Source organism: Schistocerca cancellata, chromosome 5, assembly GCF_023864275.1.
Source record: "Schistocerca cancellata isolate TAMUIC-IGC-003103 chromosome 5, iqSchCanc2.1, whole genome shotgun sequence".
Lineage (NCBI taxonomy): Eukaryota > Metazoa > Arthropoda > Insecta > Orthoptera > Acrididae > Schistocerca > Schistocerca cancellata.
Window position 1 is genome coordinate 661,961,516 of NC_064630.1, and position 13,982 is coordinate 661,975,497.

General features: G+C 43.7%; 1 protein-coding gene across 1 annotated transcript in view; it reads right to left on the reverse strand.

Moving 5' to 3' along the window:
* The window catches only part of LOC126188083 (synaptic vesicle glycoprotein 2A-like), a 215,017-nt gene that overhangs the window by 18,481 nt on the left and 182,554 nt on the right, over positions 1 to 13,982 (reverse strand). Inside the window, exon 10 of the mRNA XM_049929538.1 lies at positions 5,910 to 6,069. Within this exon, the coding sequence (XP_049785495.1) occupies positions 5,910 to 6,069 (160 nt within the window). The remainder of the gene's footprint in view (positions 1 to 5,909; positions 6,070 to 13,982) is intronic.

Consider the following 13,982-nt stretch of genomic DNA (forward strand, 5'->3'; position numbering starts at 1 on the left):
TTTAACACTGGTAGCATGCCGCGACAGCGTGGACGTGAACCGTATGTGCAGTTGACGGACTTTGAGCGAGGGCGTATAGTGGGCATGCGGGAGGCCGGGTGGACGTACCGTCGAATTGCTCAACACGTGGGGCGTGAGGTCTCCACAGGACATCGATGTTGTCGCCAGTGGTCGGCGGAAGGTGCACGTGCCCGTCGACCTGGGACCGGACCGCAGCGACGCACGGAAGCACGCCAAGACCGTAGGATCCTACGCAGTGCCGTAGGGGACCGCACCGCCACTTCCCAGCAAATTAGGGACACCGTTGCTCCTGGGGTATCGGCGAGGACCATTCGCAACCGTCTCCATGAAGCTGGGCTACGGTCCCGCACACCGTTAGGCCGTCTTCCGCTCACGCCGCAACATCGTGCAGCCCGCCTCCAGTGGTGTCGCGACAGGCGTGAATGGAGGGACGAATGGAGACGTGTCGTCTTCAGCGATGAGAGTCGCTTCTGCCTTGGTGCCAATGATGGTCGTATGCGTGTTTGGCGCCGTGCAGGTGAGCGCAACAATCAGGACTGCATACGACCGAGGCACACAGGGCCAACACCCGGCATCATGGTGTGGGGAGCGATCTCCTACACTGGCCGTACACCACTGGTGATCGTCGAGGGGACACTGAATAGAGCACGGTACATCCAAACCGTCATCGAACCCATCGTTCTACCATTCCTAGACCGGCAAGGGAACTTGCTGTTCCAACAGGACAATGCACGTCCGCATGTATCCCCTGCCACCCAACGTGCTCTAGAAGGTGTAAGTCAACTACCCTGGCCAGCAAGATCTCCGGATCTGTCCCCCATTGAGCATGTTTGGGACTGGTTGAAGCGTCGTCTCACGCGGTCTGCACGTCCAGCACGAACGCTGGTCCAACTGAGGCGCCAGGTGGAAATGGCATAACAAGCCGTTCCACAGGACTACATCCAGCATCTCTACGATCGTCTCCATGGGAGAATAGCAGCCTGCATTGCTGCGAAAGGTGGATATACACTGTACTTGTGCCGACATTGTGCATGCTCTGTTGCCTGTGTCTATGTGCCTGTGGTTCTGTCAGTTTGATCATGTGATGTATCTGACCCAGGAATGTGTCAATAAAGTTTCCCCTTCCTGGGACAATGAATTCACGGTGTTCTTATTTCAATTTCCAGGAGTGTATTATACTAGGACTGACATGTGATTACATTTTCAAGCAATTTGGGTACATAGATCCTGAGAAATCAGTACCCAGAACAACCACCTCAGGCCGTAATAACGGCCTTGATACGCCTGGGCATTGAGTCAAACAGACCTCAGATGTCGTGTACAGGTACAGCTGCCCATGCAGCTTCAACACGATATCAGAGTTCATCAAGAGTAGTGACTGGCGTATCGTGACGAGCCATTTGCTAGGCCACCATTGACCAGACGTTTTCAATTGGTGAGAGATCTGGAGAATGTGCTGGCCAGGGCAGTAGTCGAACATTTTGTGTATCCAGAAAGGCCCATACAGGACCTGCAACATGCAGTCGTGCATTATCCTGCTCAAATGTAGGGTTTCGCAGGGATCGAATGAAGGGTAGAGCCACGGGTCGTAACACATCTGAAATGTAACGTCCACTGTTCAAAATGCCGTCAATGTGAACAAGAGGTTACCGAGACGTGTAACCAATGGCACCGCATACCATCACGCCGGGTGATACGCCTGTATGACGATGACGAATACACGCTTCCAATGTGCGTTCACTGCGATGTCGTCAAACACGGATGCGACCATCATGATGCTGTAAACAGAACCTGGATTCATCCGAAAAAATGACGTTTTGCCATTTGTGCACCCAGTTTCATCGTTGAGTACACCATCGCAGGCGCTCCTATCTGTGATGCAGCGTCAAGTGTAACCGCAGCCATGGTCTCCGAGCTCATAGTCCATGCTGCTGCAAACGTCGTCGAACTGTTCGTGCAGATGGCCGTTGTCTTGCAAACGTCCTCATTGTTGACTCAGGGATCGAGACGTAACTGCACGATCCGTTACAGCCATCCGGATAATATGCCTGTCATCTCGACTGCTAGTGATACGAGGCCGTTGGGATCCAGCACGGCGTTCCGTATTACCCTCCTGAACCCACCGATTCCATATTCTGCTAACAGTCATTGGATCTCGACCAACGCTAGCAGGAATGTCGCGATACTATAAACCGCAATCGCGATAGGCTACAATCCGACCTTTATCAAAATCGGAAACGAGATGTTACGCATTTGTCATCCGTACACGAGGCATCATAACAAAGTTTCACCAGGCAACGCCGGTCAACTGCTGTTTGTGCATGAGATCTCGGTTGAAACTTTCCTCATGTCAGCACGGTGTAGGTGTCGCCACCGGCGCCAACCTTGTGTGAATGCTTTGAAAATCTAATCATTTGCATATCACAGCATCTTCTGGCTGTCGGTTAAATTTCGCGTCTGTAGCACGTCTTCTTCGTGGTGTAGCAATTTTAATGGCCAGTAGTGTAGAATAGTAGTAAAATATAAATGAGTTTAGAGTTTACTGGAAAGTGAGAATGAAAGAAATAATTTTTATCTTACGTAGGGAACTCCTGTAAATTTGTATCTCACTATTTGTAATGAAACTTTTATAAGCCAATATCCTTATTGATTGGGAATGGTGCATTTCTTTTTGCTTGGATACTGACGTTTTTATTTTTGTATACTACAAACTGAACAACGTGATTATCACGCGGACAAGGGAGGAAATGTGCGTTTTGATGCAGCTAACGTTAGAATTTTACAGCTGTGCATTTTGTACAGCCGACAACTGCGAGCTGCGATCGAGTACAGCACTTGAGACACGCGTACCTTATGCACAGGCCGTATCGTTTCTGAGCGTTCAGCAAGTCGTTGGACTCTGCACGCTCAACGTTGACGTTCGAATGAACGGTCCGTGTGCCGACGGCTTTACTTGCAGGGCGCTACAGGGTGCGAGACAGGAATGAGAGCCAGGTCGGGATCGAATCCGCGCCATGGATTACTATTCATGGCTGCTATGTCAGCCAGCCTAGTGTGATCTTTTGGTAGTTTCTAACTCTCCTATTGGCAATTGCTGGGTTAGTTCGCAATTTCCATTTTAGATAATACGCCGTGCAAACAATTAAAAATACGTTTACACACAAAACTGAGTCTACAAAATCACAGGCAGGTGGCCGACACGATTCCTTCCTCTTGCTGGCCAGGGTAGTTGACTTACACCTTCTAGAGCACGTTGGGTGGCACGGGATACATGCGGACGTGCATTGTCCTGTTGGAACAGCAAGTTCCCTTGCCGGTCTAGGAATGGTAGAACGATGGGTTCGATGACGGTTTGGATGTACCGTGCACTATTCAGTGTCTCCTCGACGATCACCAGTGGTGTACGGCCAGTGTAGGAGATCGTTCCCCACACCATGATGCCGGGTGTTGGCCCTGTGTGCCTCGGTCGTATGCAGTCCTGATTGTGGCGCTCACCTGCACGGCGCCAAACACGCATACGACCATCATTGGCACCAAGGCAGAAGCGACTCTCATTGCTGAAGACGACACGTCTCCATTCGTCCCTCCATTCACGCCTGTCGCGACACCACTGGAGGCGGGCTGCACGATGTTGCGGCGTGAGCGGAAGACGGCCTAACGGTGTGCGGGACCGTAGCCCGGCATCATGGAGACGGTTGCGAATGGTCCTCGCCGATACCCCAGGAGCAACAGTGTCCCTAATTTGCTGGGAAGTGGCGGTGCGGTCCCCTACGGCACTGCGTAGGATCCTACGGTCTTGGCGTGCATCCGTGCGTCGCTGCGGTCCGGTCCCAGGTCGACGGGCACGTGCACCTTCCGCCGACCACTGGCGACAACATCGATGTACTGTGGAGACCTCACGCCCCACGTGCTGAGCAATTCGGCGGTACGTCCACCCGGCCTCCCGCATGCCCACTATACGCCCTCGCTCAAAGTCCGTCAACTGCACATACGGTTCACGTCCACGCTGTCGCGGCATGCTACCAGTGTTAAAGACTGCGATGGAGCTCCGTATGCCACGGCAAACTGGCTGACACTGACGGCGGCGGTGCACAAATGCTGCGCAACTAGCGCCATTCGACGGCCAACACCGCGGTTCCTGGTGTGTCCGCTGTGCCGTGCGTGTGATCATTGCTTGTACAGCCCTCTCGCAGTGTCCGGAGCAAGTATGGTGGGTCTGACACACCGGTGTCAATGTGTTCTTTTTTCCATTTCCAGGAGTGTATATTGTTCGTTGACTTTGTTCGTGACGGACGCCCTATGATACTTGTTCTGGTTGTTCGTTCATCCGTTCACTCAGTTTTTTTATTACAGAGGAGAGCTAAATCCTCTGACCGAACACGTCATAACATAATCAGGATCCTCTCCTTTTGAACTATAATTTCCGACTGTCTAGATTGTGAGAAATGATTATCAAAACAAGAAAGACAATTGTCTGATTAAATTTGTTCAAAGTTGAGTGAAATAGTTTATCTAAAATTATTGTGGATTTTGGTGAAGTCTAGGGAGGAAGTAAATGTAGCTTTTGTGAAAGCCTCCCAGTAATTGAACTTCTTCATTTTCAAGTTCTGTGATCCCTTCAAATTACTTGCTTAACTTCTGGTTTCAAAAGTAAACAACTCAGACGATAACAAATAGACAACAAACCATTTTGAGGTCTGTTTAAAGTAAATGTTCTTAATGATTTGTTTGAGAAGCAATATCTAGTGAACATATTGACTGTAGAATCTGTTAAAGATGCACACAAGGTGAGTCAATCTACAAACAACTGTTTTCCTAAGTTGGAATTCTGTAAATTGTTGATGAAAGTGTGTTTAATTTGCTTTACTATAGTAGTCAAGATTAGGGACCCCCCCCCCCCCATTGAAAGTTGCTCAAAATGCACAAAGTTACATGATTATAGAAAGTTCCAACTGCTCTTGAAATTTGTGTTAAGTTTTGTGCACATTGTGTGTTAAAAGGTGTAATGTCAGTTTATGAGCACCCACTTTCTGTTTTATTGTCACTGAAGGTAAAGTTACTATGAATGTCATTATGCATGAAAACAATTACTTCTTTGATTTTAAAGAATAGTGTGAATCGTACTGCAGTTGAATTTTATTCAAATTTCTACTGTGTAGAAAATACCTGATGAAATAAGACTAGGCCCGTGCCCAATCTCCAGTTTAGCAGTGACTTGCATTTGTAGTGTTGGTGAAGTTATTCAGTTTTGGTAAAGTATTTAATATTGATGAGTGTAACAGTGTCTTTTGTGTTCGTGAGAATGTGAATATCTTTCTGCTACTGCTTTTACCCACTATAGCTTTTTTTTGTGACTGTGTTCATTGCACTTTCGTAGGAAAGAAGTACAGGCTGAGTTTTTCCGCTAAAACTGGCTGCCTTTTCTTTGAAAGAAATATTTCATATTTCTATGCCTAATTAGGCTGGCGGACGTATTGTGTTTCATTGGAGTAAGTCTGAGTAGTTAAAACAGTTTCTAAATTAGATATGTTCAAAAAATGGTTCAAATGGCTCTGAGCACTATGGGACTCAACTGCTGTGGTCATAAGTCCCCTAGAACTTAGAACTAGTTAAACCTAACTAACCTAAGGACAGCACACAACACCCAGATATGTTCCTTTCTGAGTGTTTTCGTAAATTTAATTTCATGTCCGATAGGCAAAAACCCTTTAGGCATTCCATGGTCAAATCTACAAAAATCCTTACAGAGGGTAACAATATACTGCATCTAAGTACCGTAATTGGTTATAAATACAGTATCAGAATACTAAACGGTGCAGTGTAAGTGTTATATACTGTCGTCTGAGCTCTCGTATGCATTATGTTTTTCTCCGACTAAGGCAACTTACCTGAGCGTGGTGGGGAAGATGGCGACGACGACGCCGATCATGCAGGCGCCGTACACGTTGACGGTGGCCAGGTAGAGCGTCAGCAGGGCCAGCGTCGCCGCCGAACCGACCGACCACAGCACCAGCACGCTGAACGCCGCGCTCACCAGGGCGCTGATTACTGCAACACGTCCCGCCGTTCCGCTCACAACCACTCCACGTAATCCCATTGTTTTAAATTGACACATCAGCTATTTCTCACTTTATTTACTTGCTGGCATTGAAATTTCGGTATCACTTATCGATACCACCCCACGACATAACAATGGGCTATCTTAGCACTAAATCTGAGGAGATATTCCCGTGTAAGAAGAATGAGTATTCGATTGTTATCAAAAGTTCAGAGATTATTAGATTAAGAACAGTTAGGCTTCGGGAGGGGAAAGGTATTAGAGATACAATTATACTGTTGCCACTAATTGGGGAAAGATACATAGTAAAAGGTAGGGAAGTTTGTACAACGTAGTAAAGCGTACAGCAGTTAATCGCAAATGATGATTATTGCTAACCCAGTTACCAGGTTGGATTACATGTGGAAGCAGATGTGCCTAGCAGCTGTATGTATTTCAAGCAGTAAGGAATACTACAATAAACATTATTTCGGACTGATGTCTGTGCCCTCTACGAAATCAATTTGCGAACTTAATCCTAGGGCATTGTTTCGTACGCTGTGCATACCACTCCCTCAAGCTATGCGGTTTACACACTTTAGCTTCAGTTCTATTGTGTGTAGTTTTTTTTGGCTTCTTGAAAAGTTTGTTCTATGTGTGTAACTCAGCTCCTACCCACAGAAGCACGACTCTTCAGAAAGACGTTTGAGTTGCAATTAAGAGACTTTCAGGTACACTACGAGGCTTTTGAGCCCGCTTTTCAAGGCTTTTGAAAGACTGCCGATGCCACTGAGGAACTGTCTGATTCTTCAGAAATCATAAAAACCAGAGGAGCTGCTCAAACTCTATTGTTTGCATTGTGTGATTTCTCGTTTTTGTGTTGTTTGTCTATTTACATATTGGTTAAAAACAGTCTTGGTTGCAATTTCAGTTTTTTATTTTTCAACGAAACGTTTCTCCTTATTTAGGCATCATCAGGTTATCTTAATTTGGTATTTCTTAGAAGAATCCTTTAGTCAGTGTAGCCAAAGGGCGTCGTCAAATTTGCCTAAATAAGGCGAAACGGGTCCTTGAAAAATAAAAAAGTAAAATTGCAACCAAGACTGTTTTTAACCAATACTGTTAAGCACTGGTTTGCTGTATGCCACATATGGATTGGGAGAATTTTTATTTACATATCGTTTGGACCAGCTTCCGAATGTACATTAGGAAGATAATAAGTCTAAATCTCTTTCTGAAAGACAAGAGAAACTATGTTTGTGATGAAGCACATCGGTTTGCGAAGTACTAGATGAGCATTCCCGTGGGAAAAGTAGAACCATCAGAAAGAGAAAATGATGTCTGGTAAGAAGGCTGCAGATGAGACGCTGATTTTGCTTCAGGAACTAAAAAAGTCAGTGTTAGAGTGCATCGACAGGTTTCTGTGAGAAAGCGATACACGTTGCGTAATCGTGAGACGTATATCGGATCGTTTTGCTGCTTTAGAGTCCAACAAATTTATTAAAACCTCAGAATGGAACTTCCCGCAACTCTATAAAGGTTAGTTGACAGTTATGATGAGACAGCGACAGAGAAGGTTTCTGAAAACTACCAAAATTCAAAGAGAAAAATCTTTTGGCTGGATATCTTTAAGATTTTTGCAGGTCATGGATGAATATGAATTTTCCGGGTGTTTTCTCCAAGCTGCCAAAATTCCAAGGGAAGAATCTCTTTGCTAGACATCTTTAAGATACTTATAGTTCGTGGATGAATATGAATTTTTCGCATTAGTTCACAAACTTATTTTGGCGCTGAGATTTTTCCTAACTTTGTGTGTTTCGATAGCATCATGTGACAGCAGTTTTTCAAAACTCAAAGTGATGAAGAGTTACCTTACGTCCACTATGAGTCAAGCACGGCTCTCTAGTTTGGCGATTTTGTCGCTCGAAAAAAAGTGTGGCTAAAGGCATCAATTTTGATGACTCAATTTAAAATATGTAACAGAAAAAGTGGTTCAAATGGCTCTGAGCACTATGGGAGTTAACATCTGAGGTCATCAGTCCCCTAGAACTTAGAACTACTTAAATCTAACTAAGCTAAGGACATCACACACATCCATGCCCGAGCAGGATTCGAACCTGCGACCGTAGCAGTCGCGCGGTTCCGGACTTAAGCGTCTAGAACCGTTCGGCCACCACGGCCGGCATGTAACAGAAAAAGTTGGGAGATGCAGATTCCAAACTACTTGTTAACGCCACCTTTCACTGTTATTTTTGCTGCTTCATTAACAATCAATTAAACTATATTAGCTATAAAAATTCCCTTACGTGTTTTCAATCGTAAACACTTTTTGCAAAATTATTAACATTATACTTCGCTTACTTTGTAGTGATTCGAGAATTTCTGTGTAAATTCTAGAACCACTCAACCTTCTACCGTCTCGAACACACGATATTCTGGATATGAGTGTGGGATGGTAGAATCCTACCTACTGCGCGTCACATATTTGTGTGTACAGGTTTAAAATCAGCAGCGGGAAGAAAGGAGACGCGGCGGACGAACTGCAGCGACAAGTACTTGTCGGTCAATCCATAGATGTTTTAGTGAGTGTGTAAGGAAGAACCATGGAGTTTATATGCTGCTCTGTGCTTATAGTGTCATTGACTATTGTTATTAAAACAAGGACAGTTGAAAAAGAACTCTTGGAAACTGTTGACGTAAGCTTACTATAGGCAAGACTTATTTTCTGATTCAAGTTAAGAAAAGTTGTGGTATCTAAGCCACTTTTCTTTTAACTGTAACTCAATTGGTTTCTGACGTTCAGCTGTGCGTGAGACTTACAGGAAATTACGTATTTATGTGGAAAGTGAGAGTTTTATTGTGTATGGAGGGCAAATACATCTTTAAATGACGAAAAGTAAAGTTTGTATGTCTGTTTATTTCATAGGTAGAATGAGTCTAAAAGTTCCTGTACCTAGCGTTATTCGACGGAGAAGAAGTCGAGAGAGTTCCCAGCGGCCGGCTAGCCAGTAAAGAAGAGTGGCTGCAAGTTCCAAGTAAGTTACCTCGTAAAGAAGAGGAAGGTGGTTTGGGGGAATAAAATGATATAACCCAGATTCACAATCACACTTTAAGTCGTTAGAACGTTAGAACTTACCCACATGTACCAAAACCAGCTTCCCCTCTCCCTCCCCCCCCCCCAAAAAAAAAATTGATGATTTTTTAGAGTTGGGGCGCTGGGTGGGGAAAGGGGGGAGGGGGGGATGACAAGTTAAAACTCCGCACCGGGGGCCGGACTACCTAGCTACGCTACTAGACAGGGATTAGACAAGTCTGTTGTGTATCGCCTACTCTGTTTAATATCTATTTAGATGATTTAGTTAGAGACTGTTTCCACAAAAAATGTGCTGTGAGAAAAGGAGGAAGATCAATAAAGTGTATAAAATTTGCTAATGATTTTATGTTACTGAGTTAAAATGAAAAGACAATTAATAATACATTAAAAGAACCGAGAAACATTTGCGAGGAATATAGAATGACGAAAACTTTGAAGATCATTAAGACAACGAACTTTGTAAAGAAATCGAGGAAGGTAAAAATGAAAATCCATGAAGTGGTAGTGGAACGAGTTGACAACTTCAGGTAACTGGGATGCATAATTACCAGTAACGTAACACGTAATTAAGAAATAAGAACAAGTATAGCTATGTAAAAGAAATGTTTCACAAGAGGAGGAGTATTTTGAATAAAACGTTAAATAAACAGTTAAGGAAATGATTAGTGAAGTGTCGTGTAGGGAGTGTTTCCGCATAGGGTGCTGAAACATGAACACTGCAGGAGAGAGGAGAAATGCTCAGTAACTTGTCAGATGTGAATCTGGAGAAGACTGTGTGATTCTTCCATGAGTTGTGAATTTGTGCTTTCCGGGAAGTTTGGTTCCTCCGTTAGTGTGGTCTTTATCGCTTGTAGAAACTGTTTCATCCTCCCCTCCGCAGTGTTCGCTGAGCGTCTTGTGTTGCTTTCCCGAACAGTAACAGTTTGGTTTTAAGATACCTCCGATAGCGGAGTTACTTTCGCCGTGGCTAACCTTCTCCCCTAATAGTGTTCCTCCTTCCAAATGTTGCCTACCATTATTACTGTCACCGTCTGTGCAAGCGGTGGGAAAGTGACGCGCCGGTCGCATGTGCTACTGGTGCTGTGATCAACATTCGATTAATGCGCTCTTTTAATTATGTTTTAGATTCGAATACGGACAGATCCATTAGTACCGGATGCGCTACGAGACAAGTTCTGTGTTGGCACTCCTATATGTTGGAAGGCGAGATTCCTTATTTCCTGGAGCCTGATTGGGTTTGCGAGCCGTCTTGTACTGGTATCTGATCGCTATATTATTAATAGAAACAGGTTTTCAGCCCGGAAGAGAAGTTCAGCACTGTTTATTAAACTCTACTTAAACTATCTTTGGCCGGCCGAAGTGGCCGTGCGGTTAAAGGCGCTGCAGTCTGGAACCGCAAGACCGCTACGTCGCAGGTTCGAATCCTGCCTCGGGCATGGATATTTGTGATGTCCTTAGGTTAGTTAGGTTTAACTAGTTCTAAGTTCTAGGGGACTAATGACCTCAGCAGTTGAGTCCCATAGTGCTCAGAGCCATTTGAACAATTTTTGAAACTATTTTTGTGGCTTGGTCGTATCAATATACTTGTTCATGATTTTCGTCAGTGTTTAAATTGTACTGTTCTTGAAATTTTTAGTTCAGTCTATTTTACCTTATTTTGGATTGCTTTTTCAAATGGTTTAAATGGCTCTGAGCACTATGGGATTTAACATCTGAGGTCATCAGTCCCCTAGAACTTAGAACTACTTAAACCTAACTAACCTAAGGACATCACACACATCCAGGCCCGAGGCAGGATTCGAACCTGCGACCGTAGCAGTCGCGCGGCTCCGGACTGAGCGCCTAGAACCGCTAGACCACCGCGGCCGGCTTGTTTGTTCAGGCAGCTATTTGCTGAAAGTGTGTTATCGTACTAATTGACTTGTTGGTATTTCTAGGCATCTTCCTGTCGCATGACGCTTATTTTACGAGCGCCCTGCTGTCGCCTGATGGATCAGCTACTGTTTCTGCGGTCTATGCGTGTAATTGGCCCTGCCTGACTAGGGTGAGCCCTCCGGTGGCACGACATTATCGGCCAGCATTTGGGATTCTGGGTCTAAATCTTTTCAGAGTTCACGTATGTTTTTGCCTGGCTTCCTTTTGGTGCCGTACCCATTCTGTATCAAGTTTTCTCTGGTCAGTCGGAACATTTGCTGGCCCTTGTATTTGCTTAAATTTGTCACCTTTCTCAAAGGAACATTTTAGATGCTGGTCTGTAATTTAAAACCATCCTGTTATCTCAGGACATTTCAATTTGTTTAAACATTTTTCTCAGTTTGTGCAAGTCATTGTTACATTTGACTTTTAAAAATCCTGTTTTAAACTTGTCAGATCTCTTAAGAGATCGGATTAACTTTTTGGCTGCAATTTAAAACAACTGTTAGCTTGGACAGTTTAATTTTTTAAACATTTTACTTGTTACTGAGTTTGCGCTATTCGTTGTTACATTTGACCTTCAAAAGATTTGCTATAAATTGGTCGCGCTTTCGTTGTTAAATTGGAGAAGCCATTGTTCTCTTTTGAATTTAAAGCATTCCACTCACTGTTTTAAGAACTGCCGGTTTCTAAAATATTATTTAATTGTGTTTTACTACAGTTGCTTTATAATGTTTAATAAATGTGTGTCACTTGGCAAATAATGAATGTTGTCATTATCTGAAGCCTAGCCCTTACTCTAATTACTGTTAACTTGGCTTACTGGAGCTCAGCATGTACTAGTAGAAGTTATTCGTTAATTAGATTGATTTTACATCCCAAATTCTGTTTTAAACTAAATATTGTTAAGGTGTAGTGTCTAATTTCAGTTTGCGTATACATAATGTCCTTATTCTCGATGTCGCATTGACTAACAACACTGAAATAACGAACTACAACACACATTTCAAGATCGAGGTACGTCTCGTAATTTCATTCGAATGGAAGAAGAGATTTGTTTCGAAATTGCTCACCATCGTTGTAAAAGGTATTTATCGGAAATATACAAACATGAACCAGTCCATTAACCCAGAGGTGGGTCTATATATTTTGCAGAAAGTTTCTTAATAGCAGAAATTTCCAATGTGTAACTTGTGTTTACTTTCAGACATAGATTGGTAGTCACATTAAGATTTCTAGTCACTGGAGAAACATTAAAGTCGTTGGTCTTTGCAAAAAGAACTGCATCAAACACATTACATACATCGACTTTTGAGATAGTTCTACTAAATGAATAATACAGACCCAGATTATTATCTAAAATGCCAAAATTAGAAGGAAGTGGACCACTACTGAGCACACGATAGTATAAATTGCGTTATAGCTTCGATATAACAACTATCTCCGTATGTGGTTGACATTGTTTAAAGATTGTGTCTGCACATGTCATTATTTGATATTTAATATGAAAATGCACAGTACAAAAAAATGGTTCAAGTGGCTCTGAGTACTATGGGACTTAACATCTGTGGTCATCAGTCCCCTAGAACTTAGAACTAATTAAACCTAACTAACCTAAGGACATCACACACATCCATGCCCGAGGCAGGATTCGAACCTGCGACCGTAGCAGTCGCGCGGCTCCGAACTGAGCGCCTAGAACCGCGAGACCACCGCGACCGGCTGTACAGTGCAGTGGAACGTGGAATTCCGCGCTGTGACGTCGGCAGCTCTTTGTCCATTTGCGTTTTCAAATCCCCTGAAAAGATTATTTAACGCCTCCGCACACAGAGCAACTCAAATGAAAGTAGCTGACGACGCGACTTAATGCCTGATTGCTTGCGAATCGTTTCCTGTTTAGTTGAATAGGTCCGAGCAGACGACGTGACTGCAGTGACGCGCTAGTAACTCGTTCGCATCATGTTATCAATCAGTTGCTAGTGACTTGGGATACGTGTTGCCAAGCTATTCGTGTTGCTTCGTCTCCTTGAACACAACTCAGTGTCTGTTTTATTTTGAAAATGAAGGGCCAGATTTTGAACATTAGCTGTGTGTGGGAAGTGGAGAAATATTTAGTTTCCTACAACTATAAGAGCAGGAAGAGCAGGGGAGATTTAAAAGAGAAAGCGTGACGAAACGGAAAAAGAAGTTCAGGTGAGAGGTTATTAGTGTGCTGTAGATCTATTGTTTGAAAAGAATAATGTCAGGTGGAGTAAATGTACAGGAAAAAGCAGCCCATATCAATACAATTCTTTAGTGTGAATACCAATGCCCGCGTCGTTCTATAAAATAAATTACCTTATCGTCTACAAAGAGACAATTTAAACGTGGGGGAAGGGGTGGGGTGACTGGAGAAACATGAACTTCTGATAAGTGTAAAGACAACACACAGACGATTCTATAAAAAGTGATGAATTTGGAATTTGTCTGTTACAGCTCCTTGGCAGCTGCAAAGAGCCTGCAGCGTGTTTCCTGTGGATGTAAGGATGAATCCAAATTTCTTTTCGTTTTCTCGCTCGTGCGTAACAATAACATCCATAAACTGATCGTTCATTTTAGCTGAAGGCATAGAAATATCTGGAAAACTACAAGTCTAATCAAAAAAAGTAGTTCCAATTTCTCTCGCAGGGGGACGTCCAATGATACCACATTCGACCCCCATCTCACCATATGCGTAGGTGGCGGGGGTGGGGGGGCATTTTTGAAATATTCAATGGGAACCCTCCATTTTATTGCAGATAAGGATTGTAAGCAAAATCAAATCAACATACTTTTTATCTGAAGCATTTTCTTCGATTCGCCACAGATGGCGCTGTAATCGGAGGAATAGAAAAGGGTAAACAGTCTTAATTTATGACATGCTACTCAACGGCCATT